Source organism: Myotis daubentonii, chromosome 15 (assembly GCF_963259705.1).
Source record: "Myotis daubentonii chromosome 15, mMyoDau2.1, whole genome shotgun sequence".
Lineage (NCBI taxonomy): Eukaryota > Metazoa > Chordata > Mammalia > Chiroptera > Vespertilionidae > Myotis > Myotis daubentonii.
Genome location: NC_081854.1, coordinates 4,606,065 through 4,626,581, shown reverse-complemented (window position 1 = coordinate 4,626,581; position 20,517 = coordinate 4,606,065). Strand labels below are relative to the sequence as shown.

Below are 20,517 nucleotides of genomic sequence, written 5' to 3'. Positions count from 1 at the left end.
TTAAACATAACCATTATACAACTAACATAATTTGGAATATATTTTTCTTATAATCTCTTTAATGTTACTTAATCCATTTACTTTGTTTTTGTTAATCTTCACCCAAGGATATTTTTCCATTGAATTTTAGAGAGAGTGAAGGGAAAGGGAGAGACACATTGATTGGTTGCCTCCTGTACATGCTTTGATAGGGACTGAAGATCAAGCCAGCAACTGAGGTACATGCCGTTGACTGGAATCGAACCTGGGACCCTTCAGTCCACGCCAAATGCTCTATCCACTTAGCAAAACAGGCTGCAGCTTAATACCTTTCTTTTAATCTATATGTGTCTTTATATTTAAAGTGGATTTTGTTTTAGATTCACCCTCATAATCTCTTTTAATTGGTACATTTATGCCACTGACTTTCAGGTGGCTTCCGGGGTGAGATCGATGGGTCCCGGGGCAGCAAGGCATGGTCGGCTCTTGGGGCTTTCTGGGGAGGGCGTGCCTTGCCACCCCAGGACCCACTGACCTCGGGTACCAGGGCAACCGGCCTGCCTTGGATGGCAGTGCGCTGGTGGTTCACGCTGTCCCGCCCTACCTGCAGTATGCAAATTAGCCATCATCTTTGTTGGTGGTTAATTTGCATATCGTGCTGATTAGCCAATGGGAGGCATAGCGAAGGTATGGTCAATTACCATGTTTGTCTATTATTAGATAGGACTACGGGCCCGGTGCACGAAATTCGTGCACTGGGTGTGTGTGTGGGGGAGTGTCCCTCAGCCCAGCCTGCCCCCTCTCACATACTGGGAGCCCTCAGGCGTTGACCCCCATCACCCTCCAATCGCAGGATTGGCCCCTTGCCCAGGCCTGACGCCTCTGGCCTAGGCGTCCGGCCCGGGCAGCGGGGACCCGCAGGTGCAGCGGCCCCACAATCGTGGGCTTCGCTTTAGGCCCAGGCAAGGGACCCCTAGCTCCTGGGACTGCCAGCTTCGACCGTGCCCAGCTCCCATCGCTGGCTCCACCCCTACTTCCTGCTATCACTGGCCAGGGCGGAAAAGGCAGCTGATTCTCTGATCATGGCTTGGGGGCAGGGCAAAGGCCCCAGGGCCGCCTTTGCCCTGCCCCCCAGCTCTTAGCAACCCCCTGGGTTTCCGATCACTGTCAGTGGCAGGGGGCTTCTTCCTGCTTTCCCTTTCACCTCCCTGCATTGTGCCTACATATGCAAATTAACCGCCATCTTGTTGGCAGTAATTTGCATATAGCCCTGATTAGCCAATGAAGAGGGTAGCTCGTATGCCAATTACCATTTTTCTCTTTTATTATTGTTGATGGCTCTTTAATGAGATTATAGAGACTACTAAATTAATAACATTCATTTGACAATGTACTCCCAGAACAGAAAGACTTCAAATATCACAACTTACTATCAATATATTCTGTTGAAAATATATTAATTAAAATTTCTCTCCCACAGTGTTGGAAGGTTTCTTATGTTACCAGGTGCCTACCCATGGTTGGACATCTGTGTCTGTTTCTTACACTTCCCTCATCTACAATAGAAATTAGACTTTTCAAAAATGAACAGCCGCCCTAGCCGGTTTGGCTAAGTGGAAAGACCATCTGCCTGAGGACTGAAGGGTCCCATGTTCGATTCTGGTCAACGGCACATACCCGGGTTGCAGGATCGATCCCCAGTGGGGGCTGTGTAGGAGGCAGCCAGTCAATGATTCTCTCTCATCATTGACGTTTCTCTCTCTCCTTCCTTCCACTCTGAAGTCAATAAAAATATATTTTAAAAAAATGTACAGCCCAAACATCATAAATAGCCATCCGAAAACACTGGTGTGGCCTATCTAATGAATGTTACTGCTAATAGTAGCAGTAATTAATAATAATAGGATTTTGTCAAGCTAACATATATGTATCACAGCTATTAATATTACTGAAGGTATATTATATGCCCTTAAACTATAAGAAAATATACTAAACACAATATATAATAAGTAAAACAAAACCTGAATCATAATAACAAATTTAATCTCTGGTGCCGTACCAGCATTGCTCACTTACTGAGCATAGTCCTAGGAACTGGCAGGTGAGGGTTCCATTCTAGGTTGGTGCACACGCCAGGGTTGTGGGCTCCATCCCCAGGGAGGGGCATGCAGGAGACAGCTGACCCAGCTCTCCCTCTTCTTTCCTCTCTGAAACCAATAAAAATCTATTTTAAAAAATTGCTTGTTATATTTAATAGAGGCCCATAAGACTTGACTGCCTCCCATTTACAGCATTTTCACTTTACAAAAACAAAACAAAACAAAAAAAACTGGCCCTGACTGCCATCCAAGGTTGCAGTCTTTGTCCAACCCCAATGGTCCATTATTTATGAAGAAAAACTAAGACTGAGCCTTCCCAGTACCAGGGCACCTCATTATCCTACAAAAAGTTGGCTCCTCAGTACTTCCTTTGAGTTGATTATCCTAAAGGGAATGTGTGCATGAAAAGGAGACACCTGCTAACTTACCAAGCTCATCGAATGCCTGCATGTCAGTCTTTCAAAGTCAGAGACCTAAAGTAACCAGAAAGGATGGTCTGAAATGAAAATCTTTTTAAAAGCAGTTTATAGCAGGTAGTCAGGTCCTATGCAAGAATTTTCCTTAAAAAGAGGGAATCCTTATCTAAGCCTATTGTCTTCTGCAGCCAGGATAACATTCCTTTGACTATCAGCATAACTCCCCCTTTTTGAGAGCCCTCAGGACACAACCATTGCACCAGGGGGAAACTGTAAACCCTCTTGTTATTATATTAATTGTTCACTGTTAATTAAGGTGTGTACACCTATATAAAAGACATGTATCAATCATTTTACTTTTCATCCACTCCTCGAGGTTTCCTCACCTGCCTCTCTCCCCCACCTCTATAATCTATCACCAATCAATTTCATATAACCCACTTCCATCTTCTCTCTCTTTTTTTTTTATAAGGGGTGGCAGATGAGTCGTTGAGATTTTTATTGCAGTGAAAGTGGGAGGGAAAGCTAGAATGAACTGTTATCCAAGGGAAAAGAAAAAGGGAAGACAAGGAGCAGTTGAGGTCAGGGGCCTGGATGGTTGAATAAGACACTGTACTGATAATTACCCGCTGAGATGGCTGACTTCCTTAATTCAAGCTGCCTCTCCTTCAGTGCGGAGACACAAGGGCTGAGAGAGCAGGCTGCCCTTCCCCTCTCCCCTCCTCACTGAGGTTTTAATGACTCGCGGGAAATTGGAGTCAGGAAGTTTCTGGTATCAAACTCAATCGGCCCCACTTTTGAATTCTTTGTAACTTCACTGTAAGAATGTGCTCCCGGCTTGTGAAGATCTTGAGAAAGACACCTCCCTGGGACACCTGCAGCTGAAGGGCAGACCAGCCAGTAGCTCTAAGCACAGCCTCTGGGAGCGAGGAAACTTCTGTGTGAATTCCCCTGATTCCCTCCTGTTTGGTCCCACTTCCAGGAGCCAGCCCCAGAGACATGGTGAGACTTTAGGAAATTGCATTGCATTCTCTCACCCCAGCTGGAGACCCAGGTGCTGGTGTCAGCCCTGAGGGGGTGACTAGGTTTCCTTTAGGATAGAAGTATGCAGGAAAGGGTGAGGGTGAGGGTGCGGTGCAGGCGTTGGTCAGGAGGCGGGGAGGCAGAATTTGGTCAAGGGAGACTGATAGATAGAACCTCCCTTTACCCCCAACTGGTGGGCAGAGTATGACCTAACCTGAAGCCTGGGAATACCTGAGTGACTAACCGTGTACAGTGGGGCTTTGACTTACGAGTTTAATTCGTTCTGAGACCCAGCTCGTTAAGGAGCTCCTTAACTCAAATTACTCTGTCAACTCAAAGCAAAAAATCGGCCGAGAGACAGCTGGTATCTCAAAAAACTCTTTAGTCGGGACAGTTGGAAGTCAAGGCCCCACTGTACCTTATATGGACTATACATTGGACCACCAATCCACACCTGCCAAATACCCTAAGCCCTTGTCCTATATGGTCAGTGCAGTAAGCCACCAATCAGTGTCCACCGAGTACACTAAGCCCTCACCACTTCCCATTCCTCCCCTCAAAAGGTGTGCCCACCCCTGGAGGTGCTGCTCTCCTCCTCTTGCGAGACAGCCTAGCAGGTCCTTCTCCTCTAATAAAGCCTGTAGTCCTGGTTTTCCGCCTCTGTCTGATTTTTCAGATCCCAGGGAGCAGATTTCACCAGTGGGTTAGGGCAGGGCAGTACTAATGTCCCCTCTGGGGGCGTCAGCCCTCAGCCCCCAGCTGTGCATGAGCTGTGCAAACGAAAGTCTATGCTGACCCCTTGCGCCCGCCCCTCCTTCCCTGTGTGGTTGCGGCCTGCTCTTCTAGCTAGTCCCCCCCCTCCCCAAAGCAGAATGGATCAGCTCAGGCTCTGGCCCCGCCCACCCCGCAGGGAGGCGCCTGCGCAGTTCCTTGCAGACGCGGAAGCGGCTGTGGAGGGGAAGGTGGCGGTTCCCCCTGAGGAGGGTGTTTGTCTTTAAAGCTGACGCTCCGTCCCCCTCCCCGCAGGGAAGGCTGAGGGCGCTGCCGGCGCTGAAGTCCTTGTTGGGGTCCCCGCCCCGGAGCCTCTCTCAGCGGTGAGTCCGGTCCCGGGAGGCTGCGCGGTGCGGGCGCCACGTTCCTTTGGGAGGAAACGGAGGCCCCGGCCCGGGGTCTCTCCGCCTGTGGCTGTGGCCACCGCCTGCCGCGCGGTTTTCCCGCTGAAAACCGTTCCCGGGGCTGCCGGTCCTCCCCGCGGGGCTGAGAGTCTGGGTCAGGGGGTTCCCGCCCTTTGCGCCCCTCCCCCCGCCCGGCGCTTTCCGCCCAAAGAGCCCGGATTGCACCCGGCCTGGGGGTCTGCACCCTCTCCTAGGCCCACCCCCATTTAATAAGGGGTCTGCCTGCCCGGGGAGAACAGTGTCCATGGGGGGCTCAGGGGGAGGACGCGGTGTCCCCTGAAGAGGCGACCTGCCCGCAGGGAGGGGCTTTGTGGGCGCGGTGACTGCGGGGGGCGGGGGCCCAGGCTGGGGGGTCAGGAGAGGGAGTGAGAGACAGACACGTGGGCGGGAGGAAGGGCAGTAAGGGGTCCACAGAGAGGGGCCCATAGGGGGTGTGGGGGGGACTGGACGGCGACGGTAGGAGTGAGGGGGTCACTCGGGAAAGTGCCCTGAGGAGGAGGAAGTGGAGACACAGGGAGGAGGGGGAGCCCAGAGAGAGGAAGGGGGGCTGAGAGGGAGCGGGTCCTGGGGAGCGGAAGTGGGGTCCGCACAGGAGGAGGCACTTGAGACAGAGACACTGGTTCTGAGGGGAAGAGTTGGGGAGCGAGTGCAGGGACAGAAAGGGGGGCTCAGGGATGAGGGAGCAGAGGGAGCAGCCCTGAGTCAGCAGCTGTGGGAGCGGACAGACGGGAACAGGCAGCAGAGGGGCCGCGGGCGTGGGGAGGGGAAGACGCAGACGTGTGTGGAGATGGAGCCTCAGAGACCAGGAGAAAGAGCCCCTGAAGGGAAGTAGGTTTCAGGCGTTTCATGGTCCAGGTGTAGGACAGACAGAGAGAAAAGGGGAGAAAGAGGAGGGAGAGGGGGACACAGGAAAGGACCACAGTGGAGGGAAAGGGAGCAGGAGACAGACAGATCCATAGACAGAAATACATGTAGTGGGAGGATGGGAACCCTCATCTGGGCAAGTGGTGAGCTGATGGGGTGTGGATCATTAAGTTGGGATCTATCGGCTTGTGGCTTGTTGAGGGATGTTTAATGAACAGAAGACGCAGAGGTAAGATGAGCACTCAAGCGATTGGTTGACATTGATTTACGGACAGAGGGCTACCGCTTGCTCTGGCATGTAGCAACCTTTATACTCTCAACCATTGTTTTTATTGGGGTTTGGTGCAGGGTTAGTGCGTCAGCAGTTAATCAACTACATTTTGTTTTGTTCTATATTACAATAGCGCATTGAACACAACTTGCAGCTGTGCCCTGCCTTTCTGCTCTACACCCACAACTATTTAATCTTACACTTTCTTAGGGAGGTAAATGTTCCGGGAACTCAAGATTGTGTGCAGTCTTGACCCAGCGTGACTCGCAAGTCACGCTGTGCTCCTGATGGAACATTCACCTCTTCTTGGCAGGACTTCAGATCCTTGATTACAAATGTCCAGCTACATGGCTTTGTGTGTGTGTGTGTGTGTGTGTGTGTGTGTGTGTGTGTGTATGTATTTAAAGATACGTATTATTATTGATCTCCGGAAGGCAGAGAGAGGGAGAGATATGCAGTTATTGATCAGCTGCCTACTCCTGGCCCCTCACTGGGCATCAAACCTGCAACCTGGCCATAGGCCCTGACTAGGAATCTAACCATGACCTCCTTGTTGGGAGGTCCCAGCTCAATCACTGAGTTATGTGGCCTAGGTGTGGCTTTATATATTTAAATTAACAGCTGAATTGTCTTAGTTATACAGATTTGAATGACAATTATAAATGTCCACTGTATAAGGCTTGGGAATTTTATAATTATTTGTTTCCAATTGCAAACTTCATTCACTCAGAGGGGAGATACTTGTCTGTTGGTCATGGGTCCCTTGTCATTTCCTGGTATGGCAAGGAGTAAGTCACCTGTGTCTGTCATCATCTGAATATTCCTTTTTTAAAGGAATATTCGAAGCCTTAGTTTTGTTGCTGTGGTTGGTGGTGTGTGTGTGTGTGTGTGTGTGTGTGTGTGTGTGTGTTACTTTCCTGGATTTACTTTTTCTATGTCTGACAATTTATTATTTAAAAACATCCTGAGATAAATCCTCTGGGTCTTCTCAGATTCCCTGAGGAGTTTAAAGAAATTCCCTCAGGTGTGCTTTCCCCCATAGAGTTGGACAGCTCCTCTAGGTGGGGCATCATGGGTTATTGAGGTGCTCTCGGTGATTGGAAGGTGAGGACAGGGATTAGCTGGAGGGTTGCAGGATGCCTTTGTGAGAGTGGGGAGCAAACTTTGTTCAGGGGAGGTAAGGAGGTGCTCTTTGGTTTAGGAGGTCAGGATAGCAGCCCACCTTCTCATTTCTGTAGGAGTTTGTGAAAGTCTATGGGAGGAGAGACGCATGAACGCATACACTCAAAAATTCACAGGGTGGTCTCCATGGAGGAGCTCATTGTTCCTCACTCTCTCCTGTGACCAAGGACAGGAGTGGTGGCCTTTTCCTCATTTCCAGGTCCTTCTGACTGTGAGTGTGAGGGGAGCTGATTGACAGGCTGTGACTCCTCAACATAGTGTCACCTGAGGAAACAACCCAGACCGTGATCAGGACCAGGACCCAATGGCTGCTTCTCAGGTATCAGATGTGTCCTCTGTCAGATGCTGTGTTTGCTTTTCCTCTAATATCTGGTGATTTATTTCTCTTTCTGGTGTTCTTGCCTTTTCAGGTTGTTTTTCTTTCCTTATTTCATTATTTTATTGATCATAGTCAATGTCAGCAGTTTCTATATTTCTCTCTTTTTTTGTGTGTTTTTCTTTTTTTTCCTGACTCTCTTTTTAAAAAAATATTTTTATTGATTTCAGAATGGATAGGAGAGGGAGAGAGAGATAGAAATATCAATTACGTTAGAGAATTATGGATCAGCTGCCTCCTGCACCCCACCCTGCACTGGGTATGGAGTGAGCCCTGACCAGGAATCTAAGCCTGCCCTCCTGGTTCATAGGTCAGCCCTTTACATCTCAGCCACACTGGTTGGGCTATAATCCCCTCCTTTGTGCCAGAGCCATGTCTGCACTCATTTTGTCACCCTCACAGGTCAGGAAGCATTCCTACCTTTAATTAGTGACTTTCAACTAATCAAAACATTTCTTTTGTGACAGATCAAACTTGGGAGGCAGCCATGTCTAACATCCCTACTGGGATGGGTCAGGGGCTCAGGCATCAGTGAAGAAGGGAAATGCAGGTTTTAGGTTCACAGGGCTGCAGCGTGAGCTCTAGATCAGGGGTAAGAAGTTGCACATTTGCCGAAACCGGTTTGGCTCAGTGGATAGAGCGTGGGCCTGCGGACTGAAAGGTCCTGGGTTCGATTCTGGTCAAGGGCATGTACCTGGGTTGCGGGCACATCCCCAGTGGGAGATGTGCAGGAGGCAGCTGATCGATGTTTCTCTCCCATCGATGTTTCTAACTCTCTATCTCTCTCCCTTCCTCTCTGTAAAAAATCAATAAATATATATATATATATATAAAAGAAGTTGCACATTTTACTGCTCAGAATAGCTCAGAAAGTTCTGAAAAGAAGGGCAAATAGAAGAAACTTGCTCATTAGATTACTATGAAAGACTTGGGAAGTACATGTTCTATTAGCTTACAGAACATGAGAGGTACACGTGGATTGACACATGCAAAAATAAATGTTTATTTGTGTTCATTTCCAGAAATTTTTAAAATTTATTGAGGTATTTTTTGCAGTAATGTCACACCAGTGATGACCTGACCTTCCTTGTGCTTCAGTCACCTGATGCCCTTTGTCTCAGTCCACCTGATGTTCACATAGCAGAGGTGCTCCCCTCACTGTAGTAGCGATTTAATGAAAGTTGTGCAAAGACCATCACTTCACATCTGGCAATGTCCGTCCTCTTAGGTAGCGTTTGCTTTAGAAAATGAAAGACTTACTTTTCTTTCCTACAGATCATTAGCTGTTGCATGGGAGCTGTAAACAATTAGGCCTTGATTCTTTTTTCTTTTTTTTTTCAATATATTCTATTGATTTTTTACAGACAGGAAGGGAGAGAGATAGAGAGAGTTAGAAACACTGATGAGAGAGAAACATCGATCAGCCGCCTCCTGCACATCTCCTACTGGGGATGTGCCCGCAACCCAGGTACATGCACTTGACCGGAATCAAACCTGGGACCTTTCAGTCTGCAGGCTGACGCTCTATCCACTGAGCCAAACTGGTTTTGGCAGGCCTTGATTCTTTACATTTTCCTTGTATTCTATTCTTCCATCATGAACGTACCCTACATGGTCACTTTTTGTACTTTCTAGAAAGTTTCCAAGAATGATATCATTAATGTCGGATCAGTTTTTCTAAATTTCTACAACTTAGCTCTCCACTAATGATATGTAAAAATTTTGAAAGAAATGTATTAGTAAGAAAAAATCAGTTCCCCCAGGCTGGTGTGGATCAGTGGTGGAGGGTTTGATTCCTGTCCTGGGGCAAGTAGCTCCTGGGTACCTGTGGTAGGCAGCCAATCCATGTGTCTCTGTCTCTCCCCTTGTCCTGCCTCTACCTTCCTGCCTTTCACTCTCGAAAAGTCAACGGAAAATATCTCCCCAGGGGAGCATTGACAACCACACAAAGGTAACAGTGTGCCTTTCTGGCTTCATATCATTAAGTTTCTCTCTGTATTGTGTTTATGAAACACAAAGGCGATCATACACAAATAGATTCATGAGATTTATACAGTCACTAAGCCATTTTGATTTCATAGTTGTAAAATGTGTGTGTGTGTGCCTAAACTGTTATCTTTATTTTAGCTATTTTTCTTTGTGTTTTTTCCCCCCAAGTATATTTTTATGTATTTCAAAGAAGAAGAAGAAGAAGAGGGGTAGAAAGAGATAGAAACATCAATGATGAGAGAGAGTCATTGACCGGCTGCCTCCTGTACACCCCACACTTGGGATTGAGCCTGAAACCTGCTCATGTGTCCAGAGCAGGAATTGAGTGAGTGACCTCTTGGTGCATGAGTCAGCACGCAACACTGAGCCACACCAGCTGGACCTGGCCGAATAATCTTCTACGATTACTCAGTAAAAATTTCCAAATTGGATTGTAGTTCCTATGTGTCCTATTCCATGAGAACTGAATTCCATTAATAGACACTTTTAGTTCAAAGTTCTGTATGAATTTTTCCTTGTGTTTTCTTTTTCTGGGTATTCAGAAGTTTGGCACATCACTCCGAAATATTGGCATCACAAGTAAAAAGTGAGCTTGTGACACATGTGCAAACACAGGCCCCATCTCAGAACCTGGATCAGCGTCTGTATTTTCACAGAAGTTCATTTCGTTGTTGCCTGCTTCACACTTGAGAAGAAGTCCATATACTTCCAACCAGCATGACCTTTTCCGCTGAGAAATATACATCACTGACCCTGAATGATGCAAATACAGCCTTCAGAAATCCATATGCCCCTGTGCATTCCTGAATTTTAAAGGTTATTTTCCTGTAAAATAAAATCTGTACTGTGGATTTGTGGACATGTGTCATCCTCGTGTGTCAGTTAGAAAACACATCAGAGAATGTTACTGGAGCAAAGTGATCTTACTGGATAATTCAGGATATCCCATAGGTCAAAACCTCTTCTCCTGACACTCTTTTCATGTTGGGTGACATTATGAACTCTTCTGGTGACCTCTTGGTCAATGTGTGTTTTCTTTCAGGGACCATTGACCTTCAGGGATGTGGCCATAGATTTCTCTCAGGAGGAGTGGGAATTCCTGGACCCAGCTCAGCGGAAGTTGTACCTGGATGTGATGTTGGAGAACTACAGCAACCTGGCTTCCCTGGGTGAGGATGACTTCCTTCCCGATTTCCTACTCCATCCCCAGGGTTTTGTTTCCATTATTATTTTATCATCTCTCAGGGGCTTCTGCTTTTTCTGGTAGATTCTTGCTCTCAAAGAACAAATTGGGCCTTAGCTGGTTGCGCTCAGTGGATCAAGTGCCTGCCTGCAGATTGAAAGGTCCCAGGTTCGAAACCTGTCAAGGGTCAATGCTGGCTCCCTACTCAGTATGGTGTGTGCAGGAGGCAGCCAGTCAACAATTTTCTCTCATCCTTGATGTTTCTATCTCTCTCTCCCTCTCCGTTCATTTCTGAAAGCAATAAAACTATACATTTTTAAAAAGGGAAACAAATTGGGGGTAGAAAAGAAAGGCTTTGTGAAGTATGTGAATTAGGAACTCAGTGCACACTTTGCATAGTGTATATACTAATTATGATACTATCATAAGATAAAGTTTTAGAAAATCATTTTCTAGAACATTCTAACATTCTACCATGTCTTCTGGCCAGAGGACAACTTGGATTGGAAACGGGAAGGCCTCTCCCAAAATGTTCCATTTTCTTTAATTTTTATATTTTTTAAGATTTTATTGAATTCAGGGAGGAAGGGAGAATTAGAGAGAGATAGAAACTTCAGCTGGGAATTCGTTGATTTTTTTGTATGTTCTCCGACCACAGATCAAACATACTACTTTGGCATATTGGTACAATCCCCTAAGCAACTGGGCTACCTGTGTAGGTAAATTGGATTCTTTCACTTAGTTCAATGTATCTAGGCTTCTATCATGTCTTTTCATGGCTTGATGTATTATTTCTTTACTAGATACCCGGTGCACGAAATTCATGCTGACGGGGCAGTGGGGGTGTACTCAGTCCAGCCTGCACCCTCTCCAATCTGGGACCCCCTCGGGGGATGTCGGACATCCCTGTCACAATCTGGGACTGCTGGCTCCCAACCACTTGCTTGCCTGATTGTACCTAACCACTTCTGCTTGCCAGTGTGATCACTCCCTAACCACTCCCCTGCCAGCTTGCTTGTTGCCTAAGTGCTCCCCTGCCATCCTGATCGCCCCCAACTGCCCTGCTGACCACCTTGCGGCTGTGGTTGCAGCCATCTTTGAAGGCGGGACAGCCAATTAGCATATTCCCTCCTTATTGGCTTTGGGTGCCAACATATTTAAGGGCATGACAGTCAGTTAGTATATTTCCTCCTTAATGGCTGTGTGATCCATCGTCTTTGCGATGGCATGAGGGCTAATTAGCATATTTCCACTTTATTAGATAGGCTAGTAGTAATACTTCATTGTTTGTACTCCAGTGTATTTACCTATTAACTTGTTGACGGACCTCTTCATTGTTTCCAATAATTGTAAATTATGAATAAGCAGCCCCTTGTAGGCTTTTGTATAGATAAACGGCTCAACTTTTTATTTAAGGTTAAGGAGCCTAATTACTGAGTGTATATTCAGTTTTATAAAACCTCCAGAGCATCTCTCCAATGGGCTGTAGCATTTGGCATTTTCAGCAGCAGTGATTGGGCATTTGGTGGGGTCAGTGTTCTGTATTCTGCCTGTTCCATGGTGGTTTAGTATTGCTTGGTTGTGCTCTTTGTTACTTCTCATTGTTATAATGTGCATTCCCTTAATGACATAAGACGTGCAGGATCTTGTTACACTGATTTTCTATGAGTATATACTTTGTAGTGCTGTGCGTTAAGGTGTTTGGCCCTTTTCAGGTTGTTATGTCAATGTTGAGTTTGAAGCCTTCTTTGTCTATTTTGCATAATTGTCCTGTGTATGTTGACTTTTTTATTAATATATATAAATTCACCAGATTCCTGGAACACAAAATACATGCTGTGTAGGGTTCCTAGGCCTGGCCTCCTGGCCTCCTCATTCCCTCCTTCAAAGCCCCTCCACCTCCGCTGGTAGCCCCCTGGTCATCAACGCACGTCATAGCTTGCGATCGAACTCCCGCTCTCCAGGTCAAACTCCTGGACAATATGTAGATTTCTTATTGATTTCAAAGAAAAGATGAGGAGAGAGAGATAGAAACATCAATGATCAGAGAGTATCATTGATGGGCTGCCGTGTGCCCTGAGTATGACTCGAACTGTGACATCTTGGTTCATAGGTCGATGCTCAACTGCTGAGCCGTGACAGCTCGGCCATGTTGACTTTTACAAATACATTTTCTCAGCCTGTGGCTTCTTTGTTTTTTTTCTGTTGAGGATGACCTTTTTGTTGTTATTTTTTCTTTAATGCTTGAGTTGATACATTGATGTTTCCATTTTAATACAATGGATTGAAATACAAACCTGGTTATGCAGTTGCCTTTCAAAAATGTGAAATATGTAAAATGTATGTAGTTTTATATTCCAGAACATGGAAGTTATATTTGCAGCTATTGTGTCATTTCTGGAATAAACATAGTGAGTCACATCTTGAAGGAGATGAATTGAGATATAAATTTTGTCACCTTGTGTGTATAATCAAATGAAATCTTTTATTTCAAATGCTAAAGGGTCATTATAAAAATAGTCCTTTTTTTGTTTTGTTTTGTTTTGTTTTTTTTCAATTAAATCTTTATTGTTCAGATTATTACATTAGTTACTCTTTTTTCTCACCATAACTCCCCTCCACCCAGTTCCCACCCCACCCTCCGCCCTCACTCCCCACCCACTGTCCTCATCCATAGGTGCACGATTATTGTCCAATCTCTTCCCGCATCTCCCACACCCCTTTCCCCCCCAAGAATGGTCAGTCCATTCCCTTTCTATGTCCCTGATTCTATTACAATCACCAGTTCATACTGTTCATCAGATTATTTATTCACTTGATTCTTAGATTCACTTGTTTATAGATGCATGTTGTTTGTTCATAATTTGTATCCTTACCTTATTCTTCTATATTTTTTATTTTTTCAAAATACCTTTTTATTTCAAGGAAGCAGATGGGGAGAGAGATAGAAATATCCATGATGAGAGAGTATCATTGATTGGCTCCCCCACACTGGGGAAAGAGCCTGCAACACAGGCATGTGCCCTCACCTGTAATCAAACTGTGACCTCTGGTTCATAGATGGGACCCTTATCCTCGGAGCCGCAGCACTCAGAATATTCCTTTCATTTTCTAAAGTTACACAAGAGAAATCAAAGTGATATGTGTTTCTTTAATAGAACACCACAAATGGAAGATGCACAAATGCACTTTCCTCATCTCTCTCTCCAGTGAAGTAACTGGGAATTGGGAGTGTTTTCATAATATTGCCATTGTGTGCCAAGGGATTTGAGAAGGTATCATTGGCAAATGTAAGCAACTCTTTGTCCCTCTTTATGTGAGTTTTCCTCATTGTGACTATCTTGAGCTTTCATTCAATACTATACTGACTCTTGGAGTCCTCCAAAATGTCATTTGGTCAATACTTGCTGGTAAGTTCTAAGTGCACTCAACTGATTGTCAAAACGGAAAATTCGTGTGTTTTTTTTTTTCAGCTATATCACCTAAAGATAACCAGGCCTTTATGCCAAAGCCCAGAATACAAGATTTATTCTGTGAAATAATACTGGTAAGATATAAAAGGTGTCACTTTGATAATGTACACTTAATGAAAGCCTTGAAATTTGAAGAAGAGTGTGATGACAACAGAGGATATTAATATAAACAACTAATCTGGAAAAATTATCATAATAAATTTCTTTTTGCCTAAAGAGGTCAGGTATATTATGAATTTGGGAAACCTCCCATTTAAAGTCAGTTACATTGGCAGATCAGCGTGTTTGTGCACATGAAGGTTGAAAACAAGTTTTTACTATTATGCATTCTTGGAAAAGAAATTTGGAAAAACTAGGAATTCGCGTAGTCTGTAGTGTAAATAATTTGCGTTGTTTAAAATTCAGGTGGAATTAAACTTCTTCAATCATTTCTAAAATATATAGATTTATCATGTACCTATAAAATTAAAATGTGCTCAATTTGACAATGTTTTATGATTTTTTATATTTAAAAAATGTAACTCATTTCAGAGAGTAAGGGAAAGGAAGAGGGAGAGGAAAACATCAATGATGAGAGACAATCATTCATTGGCGGCCTCCTGCATGCCTCCCACTGGGGACTGATCCGGCAGCCAGGCCATGTGCGCTTACTGGGAATGGAACTGTGATCTCCTTGTTCATATGTCAAAGCTCAACTACTGAGCCATGCTGGCAGGGCAATTTGGTAATATTTTATTTATTCATTTTTATGATTATTTAAAAAAATATTTTTAATGATTTCAGAGAGAAAGAGGGAGAGAGAGAAACATCAATCATGAGAAAGAATCATTGATCGGCTGCCTTTGGCATGCCCCCTATTGGGGATAGAACCCAGGTCCCTTCAGTCTGCAGGCCAACGCTGTATCCACTGAGTCAAACCAGCTAGGACAATTTGGTAATCTTTCAAACAAGGCTTCATCCTTCTTCTTCTTACAATAATGTTTTGTGTTTATTTTTTGTCTAGTATATTAGGAAAGCTTTTGTTATACAATCATCTAGGTTTAATGTGTATCACAAAATTGTTTTTATGGAACAAGTGTACATATTTAATGAAATTATAACTGTCACTAAAGGTCTTTCTATCTCCCATAATCACCAGAGTACACATAACGGAGATAGAAGTTATGAATGGATTGAACATTGGAAAAACATTAAGCTAGAGTCATATCTTAATCATTGGACAAGTGAGCTGCCAGAGGAGCATCATAAAAGTGGAAAAGTCTTTGACCAAATGTCCAATCTCAACATACATCAGTTTATTCCTATTGTGGAGAAGACACACAAAGGAAGTCAATGTGTCCAGTCTTTTCTGCAGCCTTCAAATGACGATGAACAAGAGAATATTCATACTAGGGAGCAGGCTCACAAATGGAATCCGTGTGGGAGAGTCTGCAGTCAAATATTCAATCTAAATAGACGCAAAAAAATCCATAGGGGAAAAGAACCTGATAAATGTAAAGATTTTGGTAAAACATCTTATTGGCCTTCAGGTTATACTCTAAATCAGAGAATTTATACTGGAGAGAAGCCTTACAAATGTAAAGCATGTGGCAAAGCCTTTAAATGTCATTCCTCTCTTATTGTACATAAAGAAAGAATTCACACTAAAGCAAAATTATACAAACTCAGGGAAAATGAAAAAGTCTTTAGTCAGTCCTCAAGACATATGCAACATCATAGAAGTCATAGGGAAGAACAGTCTTATAAATGTTCAGAATGTGACAAAATCTTTAGCCAGCCCTCAACCCGTATTCTTCATCAGAGAATTCACATTGGAGAAAACCCTTATAAATGTAGAGAATGTGGCAAGACTTTTAAAAACCATGCAGTTCTTACTAATCATCAGAGTGTTCATACTGAAGATAGGCCTTATAAATGTAGAGAATGTGGTCAAGCATTCTTCCACGCCTCAAGCATGATTCGACATAAGAAAGTTCATACTGGAGAGAAACCTTACAAATGTAGAGAATGTGGCAAAGCATTCCTCCACGCCTCAAGCATGATTCGACATAAGAAAGTTCATACTGGAGAAAAACCTTACAAATGTAGAGAATGTGGCAAAGCCTTTAGGCAGTCCGCAGCCCTTACTTGCCATCAGAGAGTTCATACTGGAGAGAAGCCTTATAAATGTAGAGAATGTGGCAAAGCCTTTAGATATTCCTCCTCCCTTAATGTACATCAAAGACTTCATACCGGAGATAAGGTTTATAAATGTAGAGCATGTGGCAAAGCCTTTGGCCGGTCCTCACACCTTATTTGTCATCAGAGAGTTCATTCTGGAGAGCAGCCTTATAAATGTAGAAAATGTGGCAAAGCCTTTAGATATTCCTCCTCCCTTAATGTACATCAAAGACTTCATACTGGAGATAAGGTTTATAAATGTAGAACATGTGGCAAAGCCTTTGGCCGGTTCTCACGCTTTACTTATCATCAGAGAGTTCATTCTGGAGAGAAGCCGTATAAATGTAAAGTGTGTGGCAAAAGCTTTAGCTACTCCTCAGATCTTAATCGTCATCAGCTTATTCATACTGGAGAGAAGCCTTATAACTGTAGAGAATGTGGCAAAACCTTTAGCTGGTTCTCATCCCTTACTAATCATCAGCGTGTTCATACTGGAGAGAAGCCTTATAAATGTAGACAATGTGACAAAGCCTTTAGCAATACTTCAAATCTTATTGTACATCAGAAGGTTCACACTGGAGAGAAACCTTATAAATGTAGAGAATGTGGGAATGCCTTTAGCAGGTCTTCAAGTCTTACTGTACATCAGAGAATTCATTCAGGTGAGAAACCTTATACGTGTAGGGAATGTGGCAAAGCCTTTGTCACCTCCTCAAATCTTATTAAGCACCAGAGTATTCACACTGGGGAGAAGCCCTGCATCCCTTACTAAGCATCAGAGAGTTCACACTTTAGAGAAGCCTTAAAAATGTGGAGGATATAATGGCCTTTCATCAGTGTTCCTGCCTTACTATAAAGCAGAGTTCATACTTGAGAGAAGACTTACAGATGTGAGGAGTGTTGTATGTCCTTTACCTGCTGTTAGAACTTACAGAACATCATAGAATTGATACTGGCAAGAAGCCTTATGACTGTGAAAAATGTAGAGAAAGCTTTAAAAGGCATTCATGTCTTACTGTACCTGAGAGACTTTATACTAAAAAGAGAACTTACAAATGTAGAGAATGGGCTGGAGCCTTGACTCAGCTCAAAATTCACTGCACATCAGAGATTTTACAGTGGAGGGAAGCCTTACACTGTGGATAACGTGAGAAAGCCTTTAATATGTAGTCTAACCTGCTCAACGTTTTAGGAATCATTCTAAAGAGAAACAGCAATAATATAAAGTTTTCATCTAAGGATTTAGGCTTCAGAGGTTGAAGCTACATTGAGAATGATAAGGTCTTACAAATTATCAGGTATATGTCAAAGTGTATATTCTCATATCTCATACAACATCTGATGATTATTACTGGATCGAATTCCCGCAGATATAAAGAAAGTTCTAAAGCTTACCCATAATGTAAACATTAACTGACATCAGAATTCATACTGGGGAGAAACAATACAGATGTAATATTGTCCTACTGTGTTTAATCAGCATCCGACGCTTATTCCTCACTTTGGAATTCATTCTAGACCAGTGGTTGTCAACCTGTGGGTCCTGCCCACCTTTGGGGGTGGAACGACCGTTTCACAGGGGTCACCTAAGATCATCAGAAAACACACATATAATTACATATTGTTTTGTGATTAATCACTATGCTTTAATTATGTTCAATTTGTAACAAAGAAATTTGGGGTCACCACAATTTGAGGAACTACGTTAAAGGGTTGCGGCATTAGGAAGGTTGAGAACCACTGTTCTAGGGGGATACTTTAAATCTGACGAATATGGGAAATCATATACTTGGACCTACAGCCTCAGTCAGTATCAGGTATTGTAATTGGATAGAAATTCTACATTTATGTTATAGGAGGAGGGACTTTTGTTCCAAATATACAGTTTACAAATCTCCAAGGAATTTATGCCTTAAAGTGACTTTAAATATGTAAAAACAGAGCCAGAGGAGCCACCACAGTTGTGAACAGCACCCATCAGAGGAGCTGCTGCCAACTGAGGAGCAGCTGCTACCACAACCGCCCGAGGAGCATCCGCAGCCCGAGGAGCCACTGCCAACCAAGGAGCAGCCAGTGAACAACTCAACATCTAGATATGTTGGTGAGATCAAACATGGGTAGACAAAGAAACCCCCAAAGGGAAGAAAAGGACAGCTTGCCAGAAAAGCTGCTAAGTGAAACAGAGGCATGCAACATGACAGAAAAAGAATTCAGATTAAGGGTTCTAGAGTGCATAAACCAGATGGAGGAAAAAATCAAAAACTTACGCAAGAAGCAAGAAGAAACAGATAAAAAAAATTAATAAATTATGTAAGAACCAAAAAGAAATGAAGTGTGACATAGCGGCAATAAAAAGCACCATTGAAAGTTTCAACATTAGACTAGGAGAAGCGGAGGACCGAAATAGTGACTTAGAAGACAGGGAAATAAAACACACCCAAACTGAACTGCAATTGGAGAATAAAATTGGAAGACAGGAGGAGAGCCTAAGGAGCTATGGGACATCATGAAACAAAACAACATACAAATAATAGCGGTGCCAGAACAACAGAAAGAAGAACAAGGTTTAGAAAACCTATTTGAAGAAATAATATCAGAAAACTTCCCTGAGGTGGGGAAGATAAAAGTCACACAAGCACAGAGAATCCCAAACGTGGTGAACCCGAAAAGGCTCACACCAAGACACATCATAAGTACCATGGCAAATGTTCAGGACAAATAGAGAATCCTACAGGCTGCAACAAAGAGACGGAAATTTACATACAAGGGATCTCCCATTAGATTATCAAATGACTTCTTAATAGAAACACATCAGGCCAGAAAAGAATGGACGGAAATTTACAAAGTGATGCAAAGCAAAGGACCGAATCCAAGAATACTCTATCCAGCAAGGCTATCATTCAAAATTGAAGGGGAAATAAGAAGCTTCACAGACAAAAAAAGGCTAAGGGAGTTTATCACCACGAAGCCAGCAGTGCAAGAAATGTTAAAGGGACTGGTGTAAAAAGAAGAAATAAAAAGCTAAGAAAGAAAACAGGCACTAAAATTAGAAATGGCTACAAACAAGTACCTCTCAATAATAACTTTAAACGTAAATGGACTAAATGCTCCAATCAAAAGACATCGTGTGGCTGAATGGATCAAAAACATGACCCATATATTTGCTGTCTACAAGAGACCCACCTCAGAATAAGGGACTCACACAGACTGAGAATGAAGAGATGGAAAAATATCTTTCAGGCAAATGGAAATGAAAAAAAAAAAAGCTGGGGTAGCAATACTTATATCTGACAAAGTAGACCTTAAAGTGAAGGCCATAACAAGAGATAAGGGAGGCCACTTCATAATACTAAAGGGATTGATACAAGAAGATATAACCCTGATAAACATATATGCACCCAATGCAGGAGCACCCAAATACATAAAAAGACTCCAGGAAGATATCAAAGGAGAGATCGACAACAATACAATCATAGAGGGGACTTTAATACACCACTGACATCACTGGATAAATCCTCTAGACAAAAAATCAGCAAAGAAACAGCAATCCTAAGTGACTCACTACATCAGATGGACTTGACATCTTCAGAACATTTCACCCCAAAGACATGGAATATACATTCTTCTCAAGTGCTCATGGGACATTTTCAAAAATAGACCACATATTGGGTCACAAACAAAGTCTCCCCAAATTCAAGATGATTGAAATCATACCAAGTATCTTCTCAGACCACAATGGCATAATATTAGAAATAAACTACAATAAAAACAACCCAAAATACTCAAAAAAAATAAAGTAAAGTGGGTGAACGACATCCAAGCACTTTAACTCCACTGTTCCAGATAAACTGATACAGTTCAAAAGTTTTTCTTGACACCAATTGTCAATGCCAGAATTTTGTATTCTGTTTTTTGTTTGTTTTTGTTTTTTTTCTGTTGTTTTTTTTATCCAGACAAATAAATGAAATCAATACTGCTAATGTTACTAGTATCTACAACAATTATACCTCCAGTGTACTTTCATAATGTAATTAGCAAACTGGATCCATACAACTACAATGAGTTATGGTTTTGTCCTTTAAAATACTTAACATGTAACCTTTTACCTTCATATTTATTTGTGTTAGGTAGATATCAAACTTCTTTTTTTTATTTATTATTAAATCTTTATTGTTCAGATTATTACATTTGTTCCTCTTTCCCCCCCCCCATAACTCCCCTCCTCCCAGTTCCCGCCCCACCCTCCGCCCTCTGCCCTCACTCCCCACCCACTGTCCTCATCCATAGGTGCACGATTTTTGTCTAGTCTCTTCCGGCATCTCCCACA

The 20,517-nt window shown here is 43.3% G+C and overlaps 2 protein-coding genes and 1 pseudogene across 3 annotated transcripts in view; all 3 read left to right on the top strand.

Moving 5' to 3' along the window:
* The window catches only part of LOC132216070 (zinc finger protein 665-like), a 140,060-nt pseudogene that overhangs the window by 27,485 nt on the left and 92,058 nt on the right, over window positions 1-20,517 (top strand).
* LOC132216069 (zinc finger protein 501-like) overlaps window positions 1-20,517 on the top strand; it is a 102,049-nt gene that overhangs the window by 22,578 nt on the left and 58,954 nt on the right. Inside the window, exons 2-4 of one of the 2 annotated variants that reach the window (XM_059665125.1) lie at window positions 10,417-10,543; window positions 14,031-14,104; window positions 15,169-17,659. In XM_059665125.1, the coding sequence (XP_059521108.1) occupies window positions 10,417-10,543; window positions 14,031-14,104; window positions 15,169-16,962 (1,995 nt within the window). In that variant the 3' untranslated portion in view covers window positions 16,963-17,659. Of the gene's footprint in view, window positions 1-10,416; window positions 10,544-14,030; window positions 14,105-15,168; window positions 17,660-20,517 lie in introns of those variants that run through there. The other variant, XM_059665126.1, reaches the window with a different exon arrangement.
* The window catches only part of LOC132216097 (zinc finger protein 501-like), a 182,584-nt gene that overhangs the window by 155,187 nt on the left and 6,880 nt on the right, over window positions 1-20,517 (top strand). The window lies entirely within an intron of this gene.